This window comes from Ascaphus truei, chromosome 18 (genome assembly GCF_040206685.1).
Source record: "Ascaphus truei isolate aAscTru1 chromosome 18, aAscTru1.hap1, whole genome shotgun sequence".
Classification (NCBI taxonomy): Eukaryota; Metazoa; Chordata; class Amphibia; order Anura; family Ascaphidae; genus Ascaphus; species Ascaphus truei.
The window spans coordinates 3,454,616-3,477,353 of NC_134500.1; the positions used below are offsets into that span (position 1 = coordinate 3,454,616).

At 41.6% G+C, this 22,738-nt stretch overlaps 1 protein-coding gene across 1 annotated transcript in view; it reads right to left on the reverse strand.

Annotated features, from left to right (window-relative positions):
* The window catches only part of AGBL1 (AGBL carboxypeptidase 1), a 256,469-nt gene that overhangs the window by 210,239 nt on the left and 23,492 nt on the right, over window positions 1–22,738 (reverse strand). Inside the window, 5 exon segments of the mRNA XM_075575203.1 lie at window positions 1,649–1,765; window positions 2,598–2,671; window positions 3,165–3,336; window positions 5,653–5,861; window positions 18,272–18,309. Of these exon segments, the coding sequence (XP_075431318.1) occupies window positions 1,649–1,765; window positions 2,598–2,671; window positions 3,165–3,336; window positions 5,653–5,861; window positions 18,272–18,309 (610 nt within the window).

Here is a 22,738-nt window from a genome sequence, read left to right on the forward strand (position 1 = left end):
TTAAGGTTTTAAAAAAAAAAATAGAAAGAAAAAAAAAGTTATAATTCTAACAAAAAATTTCGTTTTTGGTCGACACTATATTTGATTGCCCCAAAACACTATAATTCCCATTTTCACCTGCGTTGTCCGCCACATAAATAATGTGTAATCATATCTCCCTTGCATTCCTCCTCTTGCTATTCTAATCAATTCCAGTATGTTTGGGCTAATCTATAGTAACAATTAAAATCGAACTTGTGTCAGAATATCTTGCTAAAAAGAAACAGCTTTAAAGTTAAGATGAGAAAAAGGCAAAAATCTGTGTATAAGAAATGCAGTATATTTCAGCTACTCTTGTATTGAATAATGCAGATAGTTCTAGCTACTCTAGATATATTAGCAAAGGCACATAAAATACTGTAGATGCATTCCATTTTTTTAAATTAAAATGAATTTTGTTATAATATATCTAGAGATGGGCATTTTTTTTTTTTGCGAATTTGTATCCGCAGCGGATCGGCTGGTCCCTTTGGATCCGCAGTGGATCGGCTGGTCCCTTTGGAGCCGCAGTGGATCGGCTGGTCTCTTTGGATCCGCAGTGGATCGGCCAGTCCCTTTGGTCCACGGATTTCAGTGGATTAATGTAAAAAAAGGCGATTCGCGTTTGCCGTATTTTTTATTATTATTACCAATACACTGTGCTGATTCGGCAACCCGCGGATGGATTTGTAGATTCCAATTCTTAAGAATCCGCCAACGGATCGCTGAATCCGCGGATTGGATTCTACAAATCCATCCACAGGTTGTATCACATGGCGGATTTTGGAGAATCCTCGCAAATTGAAACCGCTCCAATCCGTTTGCGGATTTTACGCTGCGAAACGGATCTTGGGAATGACATCAGCGAAAATCTGGGAACCGGTTTTGGGCGGATCCGTCGCTAAATATATCACACAAAATGTATAATATTAGCATGTGTATATCTACTGATCTTGAACATTAAGGGGATACAACCTCAAGGGGGGCTCATTTTAGCACAAACAAACAGCTTCAAAATGGTACTTTCCACAAGTGATGACCATATTAAAGGTGCAATCCCACATAGTCAGCCAGTTGAATTTCTTAGGCTACGCTTATAGTGCCGGCGACGCGACGGTCAGGTGACAGTCGCTGGAAAATCAAATAGAGGTGACTTCCAGCGATCGCGACCAATCCATCGCTGCCATTGGACTTTATAAATAGTGCCGTCGTGTCGCGCTTACTATAAGCGCACACGACGGCGGCAATGCATTTGTTTTGCCGCGACGTCGCGTCGCTGTCGCCGTCACTATAAGTGCAGCCTTAGGAGCCTCTGAATGGGGAAGTGTTTTCCCTGTCCTTATCAGAGAACCAATAAAGATAAGGGGGCGATGGAAGGGGTCTCTGGCTGTACCAGGGCTTACTGTTCACAGGAAAGGGAGCAGCCAGAGGAAATCAAACCCCTTCCCAAGTCTCACTTCAAACAAATACATTACAAATATTTCTAGGTGTCAGATTTGGATAAAAAGGGTCTCAATGATCCAGGTGAGATTTCTTAAACATGTCACCGGAATGAGTTCCCTTTAGTCCTGGGAGGGATTACCCCTTTCAAATCCTATGCTTATCTATTAATTCAGGCACGACCTCCTACCTGGAAATCGTGAAGGAGTTCAGAGCAGAATGCCTCATACTGCTTAATGTCCTCAGCAGGTCGGTCTGGTTCCAGCTTTGACCTCAATTTATTCAGATCCGTTTCCAAGTCCTCATCCTGCATGATCCAAAGCAAAACTAATTAGCAAACGATGATGCTTTTCCCATCACCTTGCAGGGTTAACATGTCACAGCGCTATGTTCTTTAACACAGCTATTCATTTTGAAATAGTATCTTGGAAATTAATTGTGCTGAGCTTCTGTGCTATTCCGTTTAAAGCCACTGAATCCACTCAGAACACAAGTTCCAGCCCAGAGCTCCCAGCTGTCACAGCTTTACTAAGTCTCTATTTATTAGCTGCTTATTTCTATTCCAATATATTGGTTCCTTTCTCTCGGAATCAATTCCATTTCATCTGCAGAGAGGAAGCCAAATGGAAAATATATAAGATAGTACCTCATTTCCAGTAACAACATACAGAAAACACTGGTGAGAATTCATGGCAAGTAACATTCAGGACATGCCCCAGCATTTGTCACCAAACTGTAGCAGTGTATTCATCGTCTATTCACCCAAAATTAAAACAGTGAGTGGAAATACTAACCACTATGGATTCCACTGCCATTGGCTACAATGGTATCACGTAATACAATGTTTCCCAATATATTGTAATAACATTACTGTGGGATGCACAAAGTATTCATTTTATATTATCTTGATATTTGATCCTCATTTTATAATGCACATTGCATCAATGCAGATGACTTGTTTTACTCATAAATGGCAGAAAATGGTTAGTTACTTGATAATTACCATTGCATGTTGATATATACAGTATAAAAGGTGTTCCAATAGAACTGTACATAGGGAAGTCCGAGGAAGCACATGTAACGTGTACTCCAGCTGCTACTAGAGAATTCTGCGAAGTGTGTATACCCAGAATACCTACCTCGTCCTTATTGTCTCCGTCCTCATTTCCAAGACTTCTGTCCATTTCTGCTTCTTCCTCATCTTCGGATTCATCTACAAGGGGAAGCAATAGACAAAGTAATGTTTGCACAGTATCATTGCTGGTCCTTTGGCTCTTTTAATTATCAATTAGCATACAAGGTATATACTCATGCCAATAAGGGGTAGATTAACTGTTTAGATGCTGTAATGTCCATTAGATTGGAAATAGATTACACGAGAAACACAATAGCATAGTCCTGAAACCACGAGACCTGTTATAGCAGTATACAGGTGTTCATACATATTAACACTTATAGTAGCAGAGGTGCCTGCAATGAATTGCAGATTAACATGTTACAACCTCTTCTGACTTTGCCACTAACACACTAATGTATAATTATTTTTTCTGCAACAACAGATTTATGAATACATCAGTAGAAATGTCTGTGTGCATGTTAATTGCTCACTTATACCCCTCTGCCACTTCAATACATATTAATGAAGTATATGCACATTAGTATTCCCCTTCAAAGCATGAATGGCCGTTTGTTCATTCTGCGCTTACCTTCCAGTGGGCATGTTTGTGCTGGGAGGACAGAACCACTAGTTCCCGGAACATGAAAGGTATAAGAACTATTTATAAAGTCCAATGGCAGAGTACACTTGGGATAGCACTTTCTCAAAACCTGGATGACAGCACCGACTATTGAGTCCAAACCCTTGCAAGACAGACAGTCCTAGGAAACAGATATTAACAAATATTCAATGAAATATCAAACACCAGTGTGCACTAGGAGATATCTTGTAGACATTCATGAACTCTGCCAGTTCTCCCTGATAAATCCTCCACCTGCACTACTGCAACCTTCAAACAATCAAAACAGAGGCGTGGTACCCGCTCGACCTTGGATTGTCAGTAAAGGTTAGGGTCGATGCACTAAGGGAAACGTAGTAAAGGGAAAGAAAACCCTGTCAAAAAGGTGCCCTGTCCTATGGCGGGGAGATAGGCAGGAAGGCCTCAGATTACGTGCCCTCTGTTCCCCAAACAGAAATAGAGGTTTCATCAATAATAGATAACCTCATTGCTGATACTTCAAGCCGATGGCTGCGCTTACAGAACTTGCTACAGAGATTGCGGCGTCGCGCAGCGTCGTAGCGAGTACATGCATTCCGTCACGGGTGCCCATAATGGGCGTGACCGCGACAGTGCAGCAGAGCATCGGAGCGATCGCCGGTAGTCAAAGGATTTTGACTTTTTCGGCGATTGCCGCGTGACGTCAGCGGCGCGTGAGCGGTTCAGCCAAGGAGGGCAAACTGCTCATGGCCACGCCTCCGCCACGCCCCCCGGTCGCCCTCTGGCCTCCTGCACCAGAGTGCAGGAATCGCTATTATGACAGCGACGGCTGACATCACGCGGTCGCGTCACCGCCGCCGTAGCCCTTAGTATAAGCGTAGCCCTAGTCGGGTACTGAATGCTGTGAGGACAACCTTTCTCTCATCATCAGTCTGTGCTTCTCTCCTCCTGAAAACTCTCTGCTGGCTCCCTGTTAGATTCTGCATTCACTACAAGATTCTTCTTCTCTGCCTCCGGGTCTCCATACATCTTGACTTTATTCTCTCCTGCGCTCTCTCTCTACCCATGCGCTCTCTCTCTACCCTGTGCTCAGGCCTGTCTGGTCTCGACCTCTCATGTCTCTACAGCTCTCTTACGCCTACAACCTCTCTCACATGCTGCACCTCTGAAACATTCTCCTTCTCAAGGCCCACCACGCATCTTCTCCCTCGTCCTTCAAGACCCATCTGAGAACTCATCTGCTGAAACCAGCATTTAATTAGTCGTGGATGATCACTTCTCTCTAACTACAGTACGTTCATATACATATTATGCACTCAAACTGACTCCTATTGTTTCTGTCCGTCTCCCTACGTCATTAAGATTGTAAGCTCTTCGTGGCAGGGACTCCTTCTTTCCAATGTTACATATACGTCTTATTATATTGCTTGTATTGCATGTCTGTGCCTGGTCAGTGCTATGAAATTAAAGTATTCAAGACCTCACCTATTGCGGAATGACTACATGTAGAATGGTTACATGGTTAAGAACGTATTATAAAAATGTATTGTGTGCTGTTCCCTGTACGCTGTAAGTGACACTTGCCTTGGTCCACTCAACTTGATCTGTATTCTGTACTTTACCCCTGCCCCCCCCCTCTCCCCCTCTCCCTCCCCCAACCCCAACCATCTAACACCCAAATGTTTTATTGCACCATTAAAAACTGGAAAATAAAGTTATAAAAACGACACCACTCATACATACACAAATCTTGCTGGGAGCATTACTAGACAATACAACTTACAAATACATTAGCTACACCTTTAAAATAAATACAAGTCAGACTATTCCAGCCATCAAAACCACCGTCGTAAAAGGAATATCGTGCAACATGTGTGATCCCCAATAGTCTTATTTTCCAAACATTTTCTCCTGAAATATTTTATTTTTTACATAGTGGTGGCAGTATATGTACCCTGTACAGTACAGTACATATAGATATAATCAATCCGGATCTCAAGGGACTACAATGTATTAGACTACAATGTATTAGACTACAATGTATTAGATTACAATGTATTAGATTACAATGTATTGTAATCTAATAGATTGTACAATCTTCAAGGCTGGGATTAATTGTGCCTGTAACATTGTCTATGCTCTGCAGTCAGAACGATAAAATAAAGATGAGATATAAAGATAGAAGAGGATATTGTGTTCTTACTCTCCCCTGAAAGTTCCACTTCCCTGAATCTAAAAATCTCCTGCAGTGTCTTTTGATCTACAACTAAAAAGCTAAAAAGTTGATGCAAACATGTTGCAGAGCAAAATAAACCTTTGAAATCTCCTAAGCACCAAGCGGCCTTCATGTTCAAAACACTTCAGACTACTCTATGGGTGTCAGATGCAGAAATACCGTGGAAAAGGAAAAGGTCACTGCAAGAAAAGTAAAACATTACTGAAAGAAGAATAGCATTGCTACTGAGTCATTTCTAGTTACTTGTGCTGTAGTAAAGAGGATTTCCATTCCTCGGGCCTGTAGGAAGGCCTCTCTGCCGGAGTACACATTGGTTATGTGTTTAATACAACGCAAAAGGCCTCTCCGAATAGGGATATAGCTGTTTGAAGTGTCAGAACTGTGCCAGTCCTGGTACAAGTGCAACAGGCCATACACATAACCGTAGTTAATAGCTCTCCTGCAGTTTGATTCTGAAACAAAGCAAAGAAATGGGAAATGTCATTTTTGTTTGATTTTGTTTTTTTCTAAATACAAACACTAAAAACAGCAATCTAGCCGTCTGTTCTAAAATATCAAACCCAAGCCCACTTGTACATTTCCACAGTCTAATACAGTGAATCCTCTGGCTCCAAAGAAATGCAATTTTCTCAGAAGAGGGCATTTGCCTTTTTAAAATAGTTTAATTTATTACCGCTGAATCTGTAGGTACAAACACTAATTGACCTTTTAGCGGGCTGGTTCATGGGTGCAATAGCTCCAATGTGACAGGAGATAGGCGACAACCCAAATTATGTAATAATAATAACTTTATTTCATATAGCGTATTCACAATTACAGTATAGTGCATCACATAAGAATTGTTACAGCCCTGCCCCATCAACAGCTTACAATCTATGAATTTGGTGCCTGAAGCACAGGGAGATAAAGTGACTTGCCCAAGGTCACAAGGAGCTGACACCGGGAATTGAACCAGGCTCCCCTGCTTCACACCCAGTGCCATTGTTCACAGAGTCTGCCCTTTCCAATTCAAATGACTTCAGTTTCCAAAGTCAATTAATACATCTCAAGGACAGTCACTTAAAGTAATTGGACTGATTTGAGAAAAGTCATGTTTTGCACTAAGTCAACTTTATATTGAATGCCCCAGAGTGGGGGTGAGAATGATGGAAAACCCAAAAATATAGTTTACCCAACAGCATTACAGTAAAAAATACATATTTTTTTCTCCATCAAGATACGAACATATTAAATTATCCATTTATAGATCTCAGTATGTTTTGGTTTCTTAGTAGCAGAGATCTGCTGTAAGATTCCTCTCTGTTCATAAGAAGACAAGCTTGAAGTACTCTCATTACTGAAGCAATAGAATTGAACTTGACGTAAACCCTAATTTCCCTCTAGGAAGTATATATTTACAGAACCTTGAAGGGTCGTACAAAGTATTCTGACTCTGACATGTTTTATTTGCATTTTTACTTATCATCCGCATGACGTCAAATAAAGCTTGGTTGTCTATAAAAAGGAACCAGGAAAACGATATTGGTAACTGCACGCAGAATAGAGCATACTGTACATGCAATCCAACGGTGTATCTTTTGTCAAATATGCCTAAATTACTGACATTTTCTATTTGAAAATAGCAGAAGCCTAAGCAGCGATTATCTCTGCACATTTGCAGACATTAGAGCTATGATTTCAGTATACTTTTTATTTGCTGCATTTAAACCTAATTTCAAAGTGAATATCCTTACACATCACTGTAATAGGATTAAAAGCACGTACACTGTACCATCATTTATTGATTTGATATGTTTATTATGTAAAGCAGGAGTGGTCAACTCCGGTCCTCAAGGGCCACCAACACGTCAGGTTTCAAGGATATCCCTGCTTCAGCACAGGTGGTGCAGTTGTTGACTGGGCTACTGATTGGGCCACCTGTGCTGAAGCAGGGATATCCTTAAAACCCTGCATTAGAAGGATATATATCCAGGACAATTTTAAAGAATAAAGTAGAGAAGGTGACAAGGAGGAAGAGAGCTCAGTGACATGGTTTGTAGGTGTTAATAATGAGATCTCGGGTGAAGCGAGGCGTTAGACCACGGAAAACCGTAATGAGAACCCTTGGGCATTATATTGAAACGCTTTGATTCAATGTAGGAATCAGGGATGGCAAGCAGGGAGTAAAGGTTATAAGAAATGAATTGGTTACCCTAATTTTGGGGGTAATTGGCTGTGAGTATGCAAATATTACACATAGTAGTAGAAATTGCAATAATTGATGCAAGTCAGATTATAATTTCACTGTCAATCTTCCCCCAAAATTGTCTTAATAAATAGACTCCTAGCTCTTCTAAAGCAGGATGTAGAAATTATTGCAATTCGTTTACTACAAAGCGCACAAGTAACAGGGAAACGCGCAAGTAACAGGGAAACGCACCAGTAACAGGGAAACGCACCAGTAACGGGGAAACGTACCAGTAACGGGGAAACGCGCAAGTAACGGGGAAACGCGCAAGTAACAGGGAAACGCGCAAGTAACAGGGAAACGCGCAAGTAACAGGGAAACGCACAAGTAACAGGGAAACACACAAGTAACAGGGAAACGCACCAGTAACAGGGAAACGCGCAAGTAACTGGGAAACGCGCAAGTAACTGGGAAACGCGCAAGTAACTGGGAAACGCGCAAGTAACAGGGAAACGCACCAGTAACAGGGAAACGCACCAGTAACAGGGAAACGCACAAGTAACAGGGAAACGCACCAGTAACAGGGAAACGCACCAGTAACAGGGAAACGCACCAGTAACAGGGAAACGCACCAGTAACAGGGAAACGCACAAGTAACAGGGAAACGCACAAAGAACAGGGAAACGCACAAGTAACAGGGAAACACACAAGTAACAGGGAAACGCACCAGTAACAGGGAAACGCACAAGTAACAGGGAAACACACAAGTAACAGGGAAATGCACAAGTAACTGGGAAACGCGCAAGTAACAGGGAAACACACAAGTAACAGGGAAACACACAAGTAACAGGGAAACGCGCAAGTAACAGGGAAACACACAAGTAACAGGGAAACGCACCAGTAACAGGGAAACGCACCAGTAACAGGGAAACGCGCAAGTAACTGGGAAACGCGCAAGTAACAGGGAAACGCGCAAGTAACAGGGAAACGCACCAGTAACAGGGAAACGCGCAAGTAACAGGGAAACGCACCAGTAACAAGGAAACGCACCAGTAACAGGGAAACGCACCAGTAACAGGGAAACGCACAAGTAACAGGGAAACGCACAAAGAACAGGGAAACGCACAAGTAACAGGGAAACGCACCAGTAACAGGGAAACGCACAAGTAACTGGGAAACGCGCAAGTAACTGGGAAACGCGCAAGTAACAGGGAAACGCACCAGTAACAGGGAAACGCACCAGTAACAGGGAAACGCACCAGTAACAGGGAAACGCACAAGTAACAGGGAAACGCACCAGTAACAGGGAAACGCACCAGTAACAGGGAAACGCACCAGTAACAGGGAAACGCACCAGTAACAGGGAAACGCACAAGTAACAGGGAAACGCACAAAGAACAGGGAAACGCACAAGTAACAGGGAAACGCACAAGTAACAGGGAAACGCACAAGTAACAGGGAAACGCACAAGTAACAGGGAAACGCACAAGTAACAGGGAAACTCACAAGCAATTTGTTTTTTTCCAGCGACGGCAGTGTGACGTCACCGTCGCTGTCGCGTCACCGGCGACGGCACTATAAGCGCAGCCTTTGTCTCACTGAAGTGCTAAGACTAGAAGTATACTTACACTATCTAGCCACTTATTTAAAAGTATCTAAATTAGCATGGCTGAGACATCTATCATCAAATACATATTCATTATGTATATATTATGACATCCATATATCTATCCAAACTATTTATCTATTAACTGTAAATAAACTTTTAAGCAGATTGCGATATTACTTTAAAATCAGAAAAATAACTCAATGGAAAAGTGAAGATTTGCGGTCATTTAATTTAAAATGTATGAAGCCCGGTTGCAATATCTGAGTTATAGCAGCAGCTACCAATCATATCACTTACAGTATTGTTGTTACTTATTAATAGGGTGAAGCATATGCTGACGTGTGGAAATATGTGTTGGAAATTAGATATGCATCTCTCAGTGCAGGGTCCTGTTAAAATATCTTAAAGTAAACAATTAAACGCAGCATGCACACACGCACGCAGGCACGTATGCACACAGGCACGCCCACAGGCACGCATGCACACAGGCACGCACGCACACAGGAATGCATGCACATAGGCACGCATGCATACAGGACCACAGGCACACATGCACGCATGCACACAGGCACACATGCACGCATGCACACAGGCACGCATGCACATAGGCACGCTCACAGGCACGCATGCACATAGGCACGCACACAGGCACACGCGCACGCACACAGCATTAGTCTACTAAATTACCTTTCCATTCATATGAATGCAGAAAACAAGCACAAAAATGTACTTGTGAATGAAAAACCTAAACTAAAAGGTTATACAATGTAAAAAAAATATATATATATATAGTGAATATGCTCTGTGAAAAATAGAACACATATATGTAACCTCTGGTAGAGATGCAGCTCTGAATGCTGATGATGTTTTCAGGCATAGTGGTAGAATAAACAATGCACAAGGCTACCAGGGGAAATAAAGAAAAACACAATCTAGTGCAGAGAATCCACAAAAAGGAACAAATATGCTAAACTGGGAGGTATCTCACTCACATGTTGCAAGATAACAAGCAAATAGAGATAAATTCATTATCTCAAACATGTATTAAGCTTGATACACTCACTACAGGCAGCAATACTAAATATCTGCTACTATTACACTTCCCTAAACACTGATACAATGACCCACCGCACCCTGTTTCATCTATTTCCCTTCTTTATCATACATTTGGATATAATGCTCATCCCTGCTAAACTACTGTAATACATATTATATTAATAAAATCCACCAAAAAGCATGGAAAACGTCAATAATTTCCACACCTAACACCCGCCTCGGGGTAAAAGAACTGACGCCACAAGAATCGCACATCGTACACTGTGCTGGGGAATATTGGAGAAGCAGCAACAGTTGCATATTTATGTGTTTTTGCAATAATGAAGATTTCAAATACTGCCTGATTCACTGTAAGTGGTTTCTTTAGCAGTAGAACAGGTCCTTAAGTGCTATTACATGTAATTAATGCTGCTCTTTCTTCTATTTCCACCAGAAATGCCCATCGGTAGTCATGGTTTTGGTGTTGCGTCTCTCCAATGGAAAATTATAAACATCTTACAATCACTTTTAAACAGCAGTCGTCACTCGAAGCGTGCTCAGCCATCAATCGCTGCTCCGTGACCTGTCATTTTCCCTATGACTATAATACAGATATCGATTTTCCTTCTGCAGAATTTATACAGGCCTCTCTGCGACAGTCTATAAATCGTGTGTAGAAATTAAGACAACACAAGAGAGACAGTGATGAGAAACAACTGACTCCTGTTGTTTTCATGTCAACCCCCAGGTTTAAAAAATAGATTGGGAAACAATGTATTCTGCCGGTTATTTCCTATCAAAGAAACCAGAAAATACCTTGCATTCTGCTTTTCTCAGTATTTGGCCTGGTTTCATGTGTTTAGCCCTTGCTTGTTTAGCCTGGTTCAGCTTGATTTTCCCTCTGCAGCGTTACTCTCCCTGCACTTTCGGATATCAGTGAGGATGTGCGATGGCATCGCACGCCGTGCGCCTGGAAGAGAGAAACTGATACCGTTGTGCCGCGATCACCTGCTCCCCGTTCCAGCCGACAAGAAACTCGTCAGCTTCTTGGATCTGCTATAGTGTGTTGCATCCCACCCTCTTTGCAGACATTACCTCCGGTCATTTCTTATTGTAGGAGGCTAAGGCTGCGCTGATAGTGCCGGCGACGCGAATTTTCCCAAAAGCATTGCCGCCAAGTGCACGCGATGGCGACAAGCGACGGAGCGATTGTGCCGTTGCGAAAAACCCACCGCCGGCAAAATTTGATTTTTCGAGGGCCGTCGCGCCCTTTAACAAATCAAATTGCGGGAATCCCGCGATGCCGCCGACTGGCGAAACATAACTTTCGCCGGTGGCGATGGGTGACGTCACCCATCGTGTCGCCGTCGGCGGCACTATAGGCAAAGCCTAAGGAGGAGTAGCAATAACAAGCCTGATATTAACCGTGTCATTCCAGGCAAGGTAGGGTGCAAATAACGGGGAATTTAGAGAGGGTCTAAAGCAAAGGTGGCTAACTCCAGTCCTCAAGGGCCACCAAACGGTCAGGTTTTCAGGATATCCCCGCTTCAGCACAGGTGGCCCAATCAGTGGCTCAGGCGTTGATTGACATAGAGAACAATTGCTTAAGGAAGAATGTTGAAAATGCAACTTTATTTTTATCTCTCAGTCAGTGTTTCTGATACAATTCATGCTATAAACCTGCTACTTTATTGATTTTCTCTTAAAAAGCACTGCCCATGGAAAAAGTCGGAGAGAACAATTTAAGCTAATTTTCTTAAAGACATGCAAGCTGTTAGTGTAAAATATGGGATAACATGGCTCAACTAAATTAGATAAAAAAAATAACACTGATAAACAAATTATTCTCCTAAAATAAAGAGTTGTATAAAAACACATGGTACTGTATGTCTAAAATAACAGCATCACCATGTGGACGAAAATGGAATAAAAGGTAGATTTCATTGAAACTAGTTATTAAAGCACTATGTAAAAACAGTTGTATTCAAATATGATTCTGATAATAGTCAACAGTTTCCAGTCTGAACTACTGTACATCATTACATGACTTGCATATTAGACGTTAGAATCCATGTGATGTAATGTACAGTTTCCTTATAGTATGACAGGGATTTTCCTTTTCTTTTGGATTCTTTGTTATTAAATAATGTTTCAATGTAAAAAAAAATGAAGCATAGTGAGTTTCCGACCCTGGTTGAGTTGAGACCATTAGATAAAGACATAACAATGAAATATAACCTCGCTTTTATTGGAATCGCAGGAACTAGATAATAATGGAAGATACTAAGTAATATGCTGCGTTCATTTTCGTGACATGATGTTCATTACAAAGTACTGGAGATCTGCAAACTAGCGCTGTCACAAGAGATGCTGCAGATGTTTCAGAGAACATTTTCCTCTCTGCTGCGTTCAGTTATTTTACAGAGATCTTCTAGTAATGAATAATAATGTGACACACACGTAGATTATATATCCAATAGGGTTAATATTAACCAATTCCATGTCTTTTGACATGAAATGATGCATGAATTAGACAAACAATGAGTAATTACGAGTCAGAGTATCTGCAAAAGTAAGTGAATCCCTGGCTTTAGCAGCTAAATTAAAGGGGATAATTAGAATCAGGTGTTAAAATAATTAGCTAGATCTTCAGGTGTGAGTTTTGGAGGCCCCAACCTTATATAAAGATTAGAAACTTTGCCAGTTTGGTCTTCCCCATTCAGGTGTGTGGAAACGTCATACCACGATCAAAAGAAAGCTCTGAGGACCTCCGAAAATCCATTACTGATGCTCTACAGTCTAGAAAGGGTTACAAACCCCTTTCTAAGGAATTGGGGCTCCACCAGTCCCCTGTCAGACAGATCTACAAATGGAGAAAGTTCAAGACCAGTCACTCTACCCAGGAGCGTTCGTCTACCAAAATCTCTCCAAGAACAAACCAGCAAATCATCCAGGAAGTCACAAAGAACCCCAGAGTAACATCCAAGGATCTGCAGGCCCCTCTCGCCTTGGCTGAGTGTTTATTACTCAACTATGTATGTATGTCTTTATTTATATAGCGCCATTAATGTACACAACGCTTCACAGCCGTAATACACGTGACAATCATATTAATAACAAATAAAACAAATAACAGATCATGATAACAAGTGCTTCAGATTTAAAAATTAACATTTAGGAAGAGGAGTCCCTTGCTCTGAAGAGCTTACAATCTAATTGGTAGGTAGGAAGAACGTACAGAGACAGTAGGAGGGCGTTCTGGTAAGTGCATCTGCAGGGGGCCAAGCTTTATGTATCAGGTGTATAGTATCAGCCACGGAGCTACTTGTATGCTTTGTTAAGCAGGTGTGTCTTAAGGTGGGTCTTAAAGGTGGATAAGAGAGGGTGCTAGTCGGATATTGAGGGGAAAGGCATTCCAGAGGTGTGGGGCAGTCAGTGAGAAAGGTTTAAGGCGGGAGAGGGCTTTGGACACAAAATGGGTAGAGAGAAGACATCCTTGAGCAGAATGCAAGAGTCGGGGTGGTGCATAGCAAGAAATTAGGGCTGAGATGTAAGGAGGGGCAGAGGAGTGTAAAGCTTTAAAAGTGAGGAGAAGAATGGAGTGTGAGATGCGGGATTTTATAGGAAGCCAGGAGAGGGATTTCATCAGGGGAGACGCTGAGACAGATTTAGGAAAGAGTAGAGTGATTCTGGCAGCAGCGTTTAGGATAAATTGTAGGGGGGACAGGAGAGAGGAAGGAAGGCCGGACCGCAGGAGGTTACAGTAACCGAGACAGGAGAGAATGAGGGTCTGTGTCAGAGTTTTAGCAGTCGAGCAACAGAGGAAAGGGCGTATCTTTGTAATATTGCGGAGGAAAAAGCGACAGGTTTTAAATACGTTTTGAATGTGAGAGAGGAGTCAAGTGTGACACCTAGGCAGCGTGCTTGGGCTACTGGGTGTATGAAAGAAATTCCAGCAGTAATGTGGAAGGAGGTAGTAGGGCCCGGTTTGGGAGGAAGTATGAGGAGCTCTGTTTTGCCGTGTTAAGTTTAAGTCGGCGGAGGGTCATGCTGGATGATATCGCAGAGAAACTTTGGTCTGTACAGCAGGTGTAAGGTCAGGGATTGAAAAGTAAATTTGTGTGTCATCAGCATAGAGGTGATAGTTGAACCCAAGAGATATAATTAGGTCACCTAGAGAGATTGTGTACAGAGAAAAGAGGAGAGGTCCCAGGACAGAGCCCTGTGGTACCCCCACAGAGAGGTCGATTGAGGAGTAGGTGTTAGCAGAAGAGAAACTGAAAGTACGATGGGAGATTTAAGAGGAGATCCAGGATAGAGCTTTGTTACGAATACCAAGAGTATGGAGAATGTGAAGGAGGAGAGAGTGCTCCATGGTATCAAATGCTGCAGAGAGGTCAAGTAATATGAGCAGAGTGTAATGACCTCTGTCTTTGGAAGCATGTAGTTCATTAGTTATTTTATTGAGGGCTGTTTCGGTGGAGTGTGCAGTGTGGAAGCCAGATTGTAGAGGATCTAGGAGAGAATAGGTGTTGAGAAAGTGAAGCAAGCGAGAGAATACAAGAAGTTCAAGGAGTTTAGAGTCAAAAGGCAGGAGGGAGACAGGTCCATAGTTAGAAAGACAGGTAGGGACAAGCTTGCTGTTTTTGAGTAATGGTATGGCTGTTGCATGTTTGAAGGAGGAGGGAAAGGTACCAGAGTAGAGGGAGGAGTTAAAAAATCTGTGTGAGCGTAGGGGTTATAGTAGGAGCAAGAGGTTTTAGGAGATGGGAGGAAATGGGGTCAAGAGGGCAAGTGGTAGAGGGAGAAGAGGAGATCAACAGTGACACATCCTCCTCTGTGACAGCGGAAAAAGAGTCAAGGAAGGCAGGAGGAGAGTTAGGAAGCGGTGAAGGGTGGGAGGAGGAAACAGAGTGGATGTTCTGACTAATGGATTCCACCTTTTCCTTACAATAGTCAGCAAAGTCCTGAGGTGAGATGGAGGAAGAAGAAGAGGCAGCTGAGGGTGGTCTGAGTAGGGAGTCAAAGACAGAAAGGACTGAAAACTCCTTCCAACTATCAGAAAGGACTGAACAAGAATGGTGTTCATGGAAGGATAGCCACGAGGAAACAACTGCTCTCTAAAAAGAACATTGCTGCCCATCTGAAGTTCGCCAAAGAGCACATAGATGATCCACAAGACTTCCGGAACAATGTTCTCTGGAAAAAGCCAAGTCAAAGGTAGAACCTATTGGCCTCAATGAGAAATTATTTGTTTGGCGAAAAGAAAACACTGCGTTCGAATAGAAGAACCGCCAAGCATGGTGGTGGGAGTGACGGTTTGGGGCTGCTCTGCTGCCTCAGATCTGGGTGGCTTGCCCTCATTGATAAAACCATGAATTCTGCATTGTATCAGAATTACATTGTAAGGGTGAGCCCTTTCACTTGGGTTATGATCATTTGGGTCTACACATTAACGGTTCTGTTTCTGGTGGGACTATTGGTTTTAGAAAAAACAATTAAACGTGAAAAAAGAAACTTAAGATGCGCTCATATAAATCATACGTTTGTCCAGTTTAAAAAAAACACACCCTAAAAGCACTTATTGCTAAATACAAGGTGAAAGAAATAGGTAATTGAAGGACCAATAGAAGTGACAGGTTTAATTGGTACTATATAGTGTTATTGTGTTCAAGTCAAATCAAATTATTAAAAACAGCAATCCACGCTAACTAACCTTCACTTTTTTTTATAGGTTTGGAACCAAAGTATCCTCCAGGGAGGAACCCCACTATTATCAGCTCTGGGAACCCCACTATTATCAGCTCTGGGAACCCCCTGGCACAACAGATACTTATTGGTGATGTTCCTGGTTTTTAAAGGGGATTTAAATGGCTATCCAATAGGAAGCAACAACCGATGATGCTGCAGTATCCTATTGGTCTAAGATTTTTCAGCCATTTTGTTTTCCCTGAGGGCGATTTAAATCCAGTCATTTCACTGGTGAGTATCTCAGGAACCTGGGGCTTCAGGGAGCTAAAAAAAGAGGAGAAATTCCTTCTTTAATACTTAAAATCAAAATGTAATATAAAGAGCAAAATATCTGACAAATTACACAATACTGGAGCTCATATATCATCATTAGGAAGTCATTTCTAACACAGAAATACAGTACACGGTTTACGCTTAAATTTCGCATTTTCATACATAAAAAATTTCGTGACAGTTCATATTGCTCAGAAAGTCGCAAAAACAGCTTCAGGAGCAACATTTTTACCAGAATACCACAAAATGTCACCAATTTCTCAGAAATTGCAGTAAATGGCAGTATTTAAAGAGCAATGCAACTAACTTAATGCTTGGTGAATTTTTCACACAAATGTTACTGAAGAGGTTATGCAAAGAGGCAATTCTATTAAATAATACTAAATACAATTTGCTGGTATGCAAATAAATGGAGCTGAAATATTTCTGAGCAAGGGAAACATTGCTTTACATCCTCTTTATAGGAGCCAATATCTGCTTAATAATATTAAAGTGGAACACAGAAGATATCCATCAATGTACAGCAGTTAGGTTCGCCACCCTATCCTCTACAAAAAGTCTCTAAACTGGGAAATATGTTTTTAGTATTTATTTATTCATCCATCACACGCAGGAAAAGAAGTAAAAAAAGAAATCAATAAACCTTAGATGAAAAGGAAGAGAAAATAGAGACATTAGAGGCGTGATGGAGATGCACATTTTCCGGCTGTAACAAAATAAAGAAAAAGGTCCCTCTTAGAATGGGAATGTTTGGGGGATGATGGGGGCCCTTTTGGGAATGTTTGGGGGATGATGGGGGCCCCTTCTGTGTGTGTTACTGTTACACCGGCAAACGCAAACTAACATCCTTTTGTATTCTTTTTTTTAAGACAGGTTTGCGCTACGTTCTGGTAATGGTCCTTTGAGATTGTTCTGCGTCTGTTTTTATTCCCCAAACATCCTCCACATTTGCAGCTTGTCACGATTGTGGCCCCCTTGCGACATGCACGGAGAGGGAAAGACGTAGAGGATTTTCCGGCAGTACTGGAGCTTTTAACTGGAGACCCCATTTAAGATTTTTGACAAATAGGAAAAATATAATTATTATTACGTACAATGTATGTGATTACAAATGGATCTCGTACTGTGGTAAGACAGTAACTTAGCAGTTCAGGTGTGTGGAAAGACGTAACCCCCTCCCCCCCCCCCCCCCCGATCCTTACTCCCTGTCTTTCAAAGTCAACTTCTCCTCATACTCCTACAGCATTTATTGTTGAAATATGATTGTACCATTTCTTCTTTCCTAAGTACTTTTTTAGCTCAATGAAATCCTCTATCCCTTCAAAAAGTCTATCTTAGCTTAGTTTCTATAATGAGTATGTTCTGTGCTTTTACAATTAAAAAAAAAAATAATTAGGGTTACAAATCAGGATTTTGTTAAAAACTGAAGTCTGAAATCTTCATACTGCGCTGGGATATGATGAGAGCTCCATTTTAGCATCCCAGACACTTAATATGTCAAACATGTACATCTCCTCAAAGGAGTATCCTATTTAAAAAATAAAAACAGTGTTTGAACGGTCAAGAGGAGATCTCTTAATTAGAAAAATGTCAAAAATGTTGGTTAGCTCAAACTGCTGCTGTAAATGATATTGAATGCATAAATAATTAAAATTATCATGCAAGTCTGAGACCTAATTTTAGTCTGTTGTATTTATTAACATTCATACGGTATCAGGAAAACAACTCTTTCCAGTCCCAGGATAACAGACTGAAATTATTACTTCCATCTAATGGAATTGTACTTTGGGTCAATTATGTTACTCTATCAAAAACAAAGTGTAGTGAAGCTGTGGATATCTTCTAAACCCAACAAGAGGCCGTTCTGAGCCAGCAGAACAGAGAATGAGCCGTTCTGAGAAGGCCATGCACGCCGCCTCCGTGCCATGCCCCCGTCATTTTCCTTTTCAAGTACGGAATCTGACTTTTAGTCATTTTATTGATGTGGTCAAAAGAACGTCCAGAGAATGCATTGAAAATAAACTTACTTGATTTTAGCAGAGCTGCGAGTGCATCTATAGCTGCCCTACGGAGAACAAAAAGGGGAAAAGTCAGTTTGTCAATATTTCACATTAACCTTTGTAGCTTTTCAGCTGCTTTTCCGAACAGCCGCTCTGCAATTTACACTGCCTCAATCTTTGCGGTGTTCTTGAGTGGACACTAAGCAGGTGATAGACATTGAGCACACGTTTTGTAAAAATAAATACAATATTTAAGAATAAATGCAGTGCAATGTGTTGGGATTGGGTTGTGTTGAAGTTGGGGTTGTGTTGGGATTCAGTTGAGTTGGAGTTGTGTTGGGATTGGGTTGTGTTGAAGTTTGGGTTGTGTTGGGATTGGGTTGTGTTGAAGTTGGGATTGGGTTGGGGTTGTGTTGAATTTGGGGTTGTTTTGAAGTTGGGGTTGTGTTGTGATTCGGTTGTGTTGAAGTTGGGGTTGTGTTGGGATTTGTTTGTATTGAAGTTGGGGTTATGTTGGGATTGGGTTGTGTTGAAGTTGGGGTTGTGCTGGGATTGGGTTGTGTTGAAGTTGGGGTGGTGTTGGGATTGAGTTTTGCTGAAGTTGGGGTTGTGTTGAAGTTGGGGTTGTGTTGGGATTGGGGTTGTGTTGGGATTGGGTTGTGTTGAAGTTGGGGTTGTGTTGAAGTTGGAATTGAGTTCGGAAATGGAACAAAATTCATCATTCTGAAATGAAAACGCATTGAACACTTTTACTGCTGGATGATCCTTTCAATGATATACAGACTCTTGAAGAACTGAAAGTCCTAAAGCTGGGTGATAGTAAGATAAAGTGAGTGCAATTTAAGGAACCATTATTATGGCGATTCCCACATGCTGATAGAGGGACAAACATTGCACTGCTGGCCCCAGCAGGAAATGGGTTCAAATATAAAGTTGCTGCTTCAGTTTAGTCAAACGACTCATTGGAAACCTCACTCTCCCTGTATGTTTGTGGTCTCTATTTACACACACACACACACACACACACACACACACACACACACACACACACACACAATGAAACATGCAGCAGTACAAAGACCAGTGGTTAGTATATCTTGCTAAGCTTTCATCGGGATGAATGGGCAACTCTGCAACTGTATCATTTTTTATAGGTAATTCAATAAGCAGTTGAGCTAGATAAAATAAAACGTCTGAGGAAATGGAATTAAAGAAGATGAGTGATAAGCTTCGTGCTGTTGGGTGATTTGTTTTTAACTTAAACATGATAGAATAAAAAGAGGTATAAAAACTTATGCCAAAATGCCTTTATTTATCGTCTCTGCGCCCCTCGCCCTCTACGCCCCGGCGTCTCTGCACCCTGCGCCCCTCACACAATATGCCCCTGCGTCTCTGCACCCCTGCACCCCTTGCACTCTGCACCCCTCACTCAGCCCATGCACTCTGCGCCCCTCGCACTCTGCGCCCCTCGCACTCTGCGCACTGGCACCACTGCGTCTCTGCGCCCCTTGCACTCTCAGCCCCTACACTCTGCGCCCCTCGCGCTCTCAGGTCTCACACTCTGCGGTCTCGCACTCTGCGGTCTCGCACTCTGCGGTCTCGCACTCTGCGGTCTCGCACTCAGGTCTCGCACTCTCAGCCCTCGCACTCTCAGCCCTCGCACTCTCAGCCCTGTGCCCCTCCCACTCTCAGACCTCGCACCTTGCAACCTGTGCCCCTCGCACTCTCCGCCATGCTGCTATGCTTTCTGGGTAAGTAGGAACCTTTAATCCTGAGATGAAATGAGCAGCCAGTTGTTTAACCCTTTCCTTGCTAAAGGGACCTGCAAGGTAGAGCAAAGTAATGTTTGCTGATCTATGTAGCAATGAAGTCATTAAAAGAAAGCAACACACAAAGGTCAGATGCCAGGGTGGGCAGCGCGCCAAACAATGCGCTTTATCCGTGACACATCCCTCCGAGTGAAGATTCCTCTAAATACCCTTATCTGGCCTGATTGCTTTTCTTCCTTTCCCTATTACTGAGATGCACTTCACTTAATTAAAATACAATCTCACTAAAACAACTTGGCTGCAAATATAAAGAATGCCATCTGTTTTACAGGGCCTGTTTTTGGAGCACTAGTTCTTGAATGAATACAACCAAAAGGAAATATGGCGCAGCGTAATACTGCTCATGTGCGGGTCCTTTCTATTAGGAACCCCACTGTCTGAAAGTGCAACTCAATGAAGGGGATTTTGTAATCACTTTATGTAAGACTTAAGGACAGCTTTGTCAAGCTCCGATGTGGGGTATCGCACCCCGATTCAGTGTCACATGCCAGATCAGAGTGCAATTCCCGCATCCGCATCTCTGTGATCAGGAAATACTTGAAAACGAGAGGTAACTCTCAATGTATTACTTCCTGGTAAACCATTTTATAAATAAATAAAATCCTGGCCCTAGGGTGAAGGAAGTCCTACAATTAAACACGCGAAAGTCGGTAACTCATACAGAAGAAAGGAATTTGTCCTCATTGTCTGTTTACAGCAGTGTCAGGTAGAGACACCAAGGTCTTACCTCCTACCACTGGAAACTTTCAAGAAACTTGCAACTGATTGAAAACAGCTGAACATATGTAGCCAGCTATCCACATCCCTACAATCTGTGGCGATTCTATGTAACTATGTAACTATGATTTCCCAGCTGAAAACGTGACACGAGTGCTATATGTTTAAGATGTTGAAAGTTGACTTCTATAAGAATTGAGTAGTCCTTATGTAAAATATTGATTTCTTTGAATCAAAATTTTAAGCACTTTGTATAAGGTTTGGTCTCCACCAAGTGCAATGGGGGATTATATGGAGTAACTATAGAAATGAGGGGAAACATTATTTGATGCATATATAAAATGGTAACTATACATATTTGTTTTTTGCTGTGTCATAGTGTATGCTCATATCAATGAAGGAGATAGGATTGTGCTGATATTTGAGTTTGAGGGTAAGCTCAGAATATTGACAGATAATTCATCATGGACATACCTGTCACTTCGTGCATGCAATAAAAGTGATGTTCAAAATTGTATTTATTTATTTCTCAAGTGTTTTACCAGGAAGTAATACAGTGAGAGTTACCTCTCATCTTCAAGTATGTCCTGGGCACAGAGTTACAATGATAAATAATACATGGGTACATTAAGTGATCAGGGTTATACATTACATACAAGACATTGCATGCACAGTTCAAAATGTTCAAAATGAAAGCATTCTTGTCGTGAGACTTGAGAAGCTTATTCTGTTTTACCAATTACTGTACTTTGCTTTAATTCAAACGTATAGTTTGTTTACTGCATTCTCATAGCTGTAATTCCAAGCATAGCGCTGCCGGGCGAGTACTGAGAAACACCGGCACACACCACGTACAACCCAGGGACATTGTCTTGTATTAATAGAAAGCTTGTGCCGTGCATCCAAACACAGGTTTTCCTTTATGTTTTTGTCAAACTATAATTAATGTCACTGGGAAAAGTACGTCACATCTCTTCAAATGTAATAAAGGACAAATATTTCTCAGTAAACCAGTCCCAAGTTATAGTGACATTCTCACAAATATGAAGTATGCAATCATTGGTACTTTGTTATTGTATTATTTCTGACCTCTTGTGGTGCTATATATTAGCTGCTTGAATGTTATATTGATGTCAAATGAGAAATTTACAATGAATTGATTGAATTACAATCAAAGCGTACATTGTGAGTACTTTGTGAGTACATTGTGAGTACTTTGTGAGTACATTGTGAGTACTTTGTGAGTACATTGTGAGTACTTTGTTTAGTATTTATGTACTGTATATATTTCTGAGAGGTGCTGGCACTTTAACATTTGTGTAAGTGTGTTTGTTTTATCAGCGAGCTTCCTCCTTATCGCGCTGCACGTCACTATGCAAGCCAACACTCTTCTTTTTTCATCGGATGTATATGTCATCAATCCAAGTTCATGGACACAGAATGCACCAGTTATCTTCTTTGACGAGACAAGGCTATCATAAAAAACACCCTATATCAATGTGATGGAGGCAAGCATTATCCTACGCACAAGATTCACGGGTCTGTGTTGTCCTGTGCTAATAACCTTGCAATAATAACATAAAATTCAGCAATCAATCCATACGTGTGCTACGATATCCAGTTCCGATGGCGAGCTCGACGTGTGATTTGGTGGTTCTCTCTCTAACTGGTTAGTGAAGATACAAATTAAGATCTTCTCATGTGGGATTTTTAAATGCTGCACATCCTTTATAATCCACTGCTAGACCTGCATGATCTGTTTTGCAGTGAAGTACAGTGACATAGTCTATCTATAGTCAATATATCGCCGGACCTTCCTAACTTATAACTAATGTACTTTAACACATTCTAAAATATGTTCTCAGAGGCTATGAACTCTACATTAACATAGAATATAAAGATCACCAACACGATAACGTGTTGTGACCACGTGATGAAGTATCTGCAA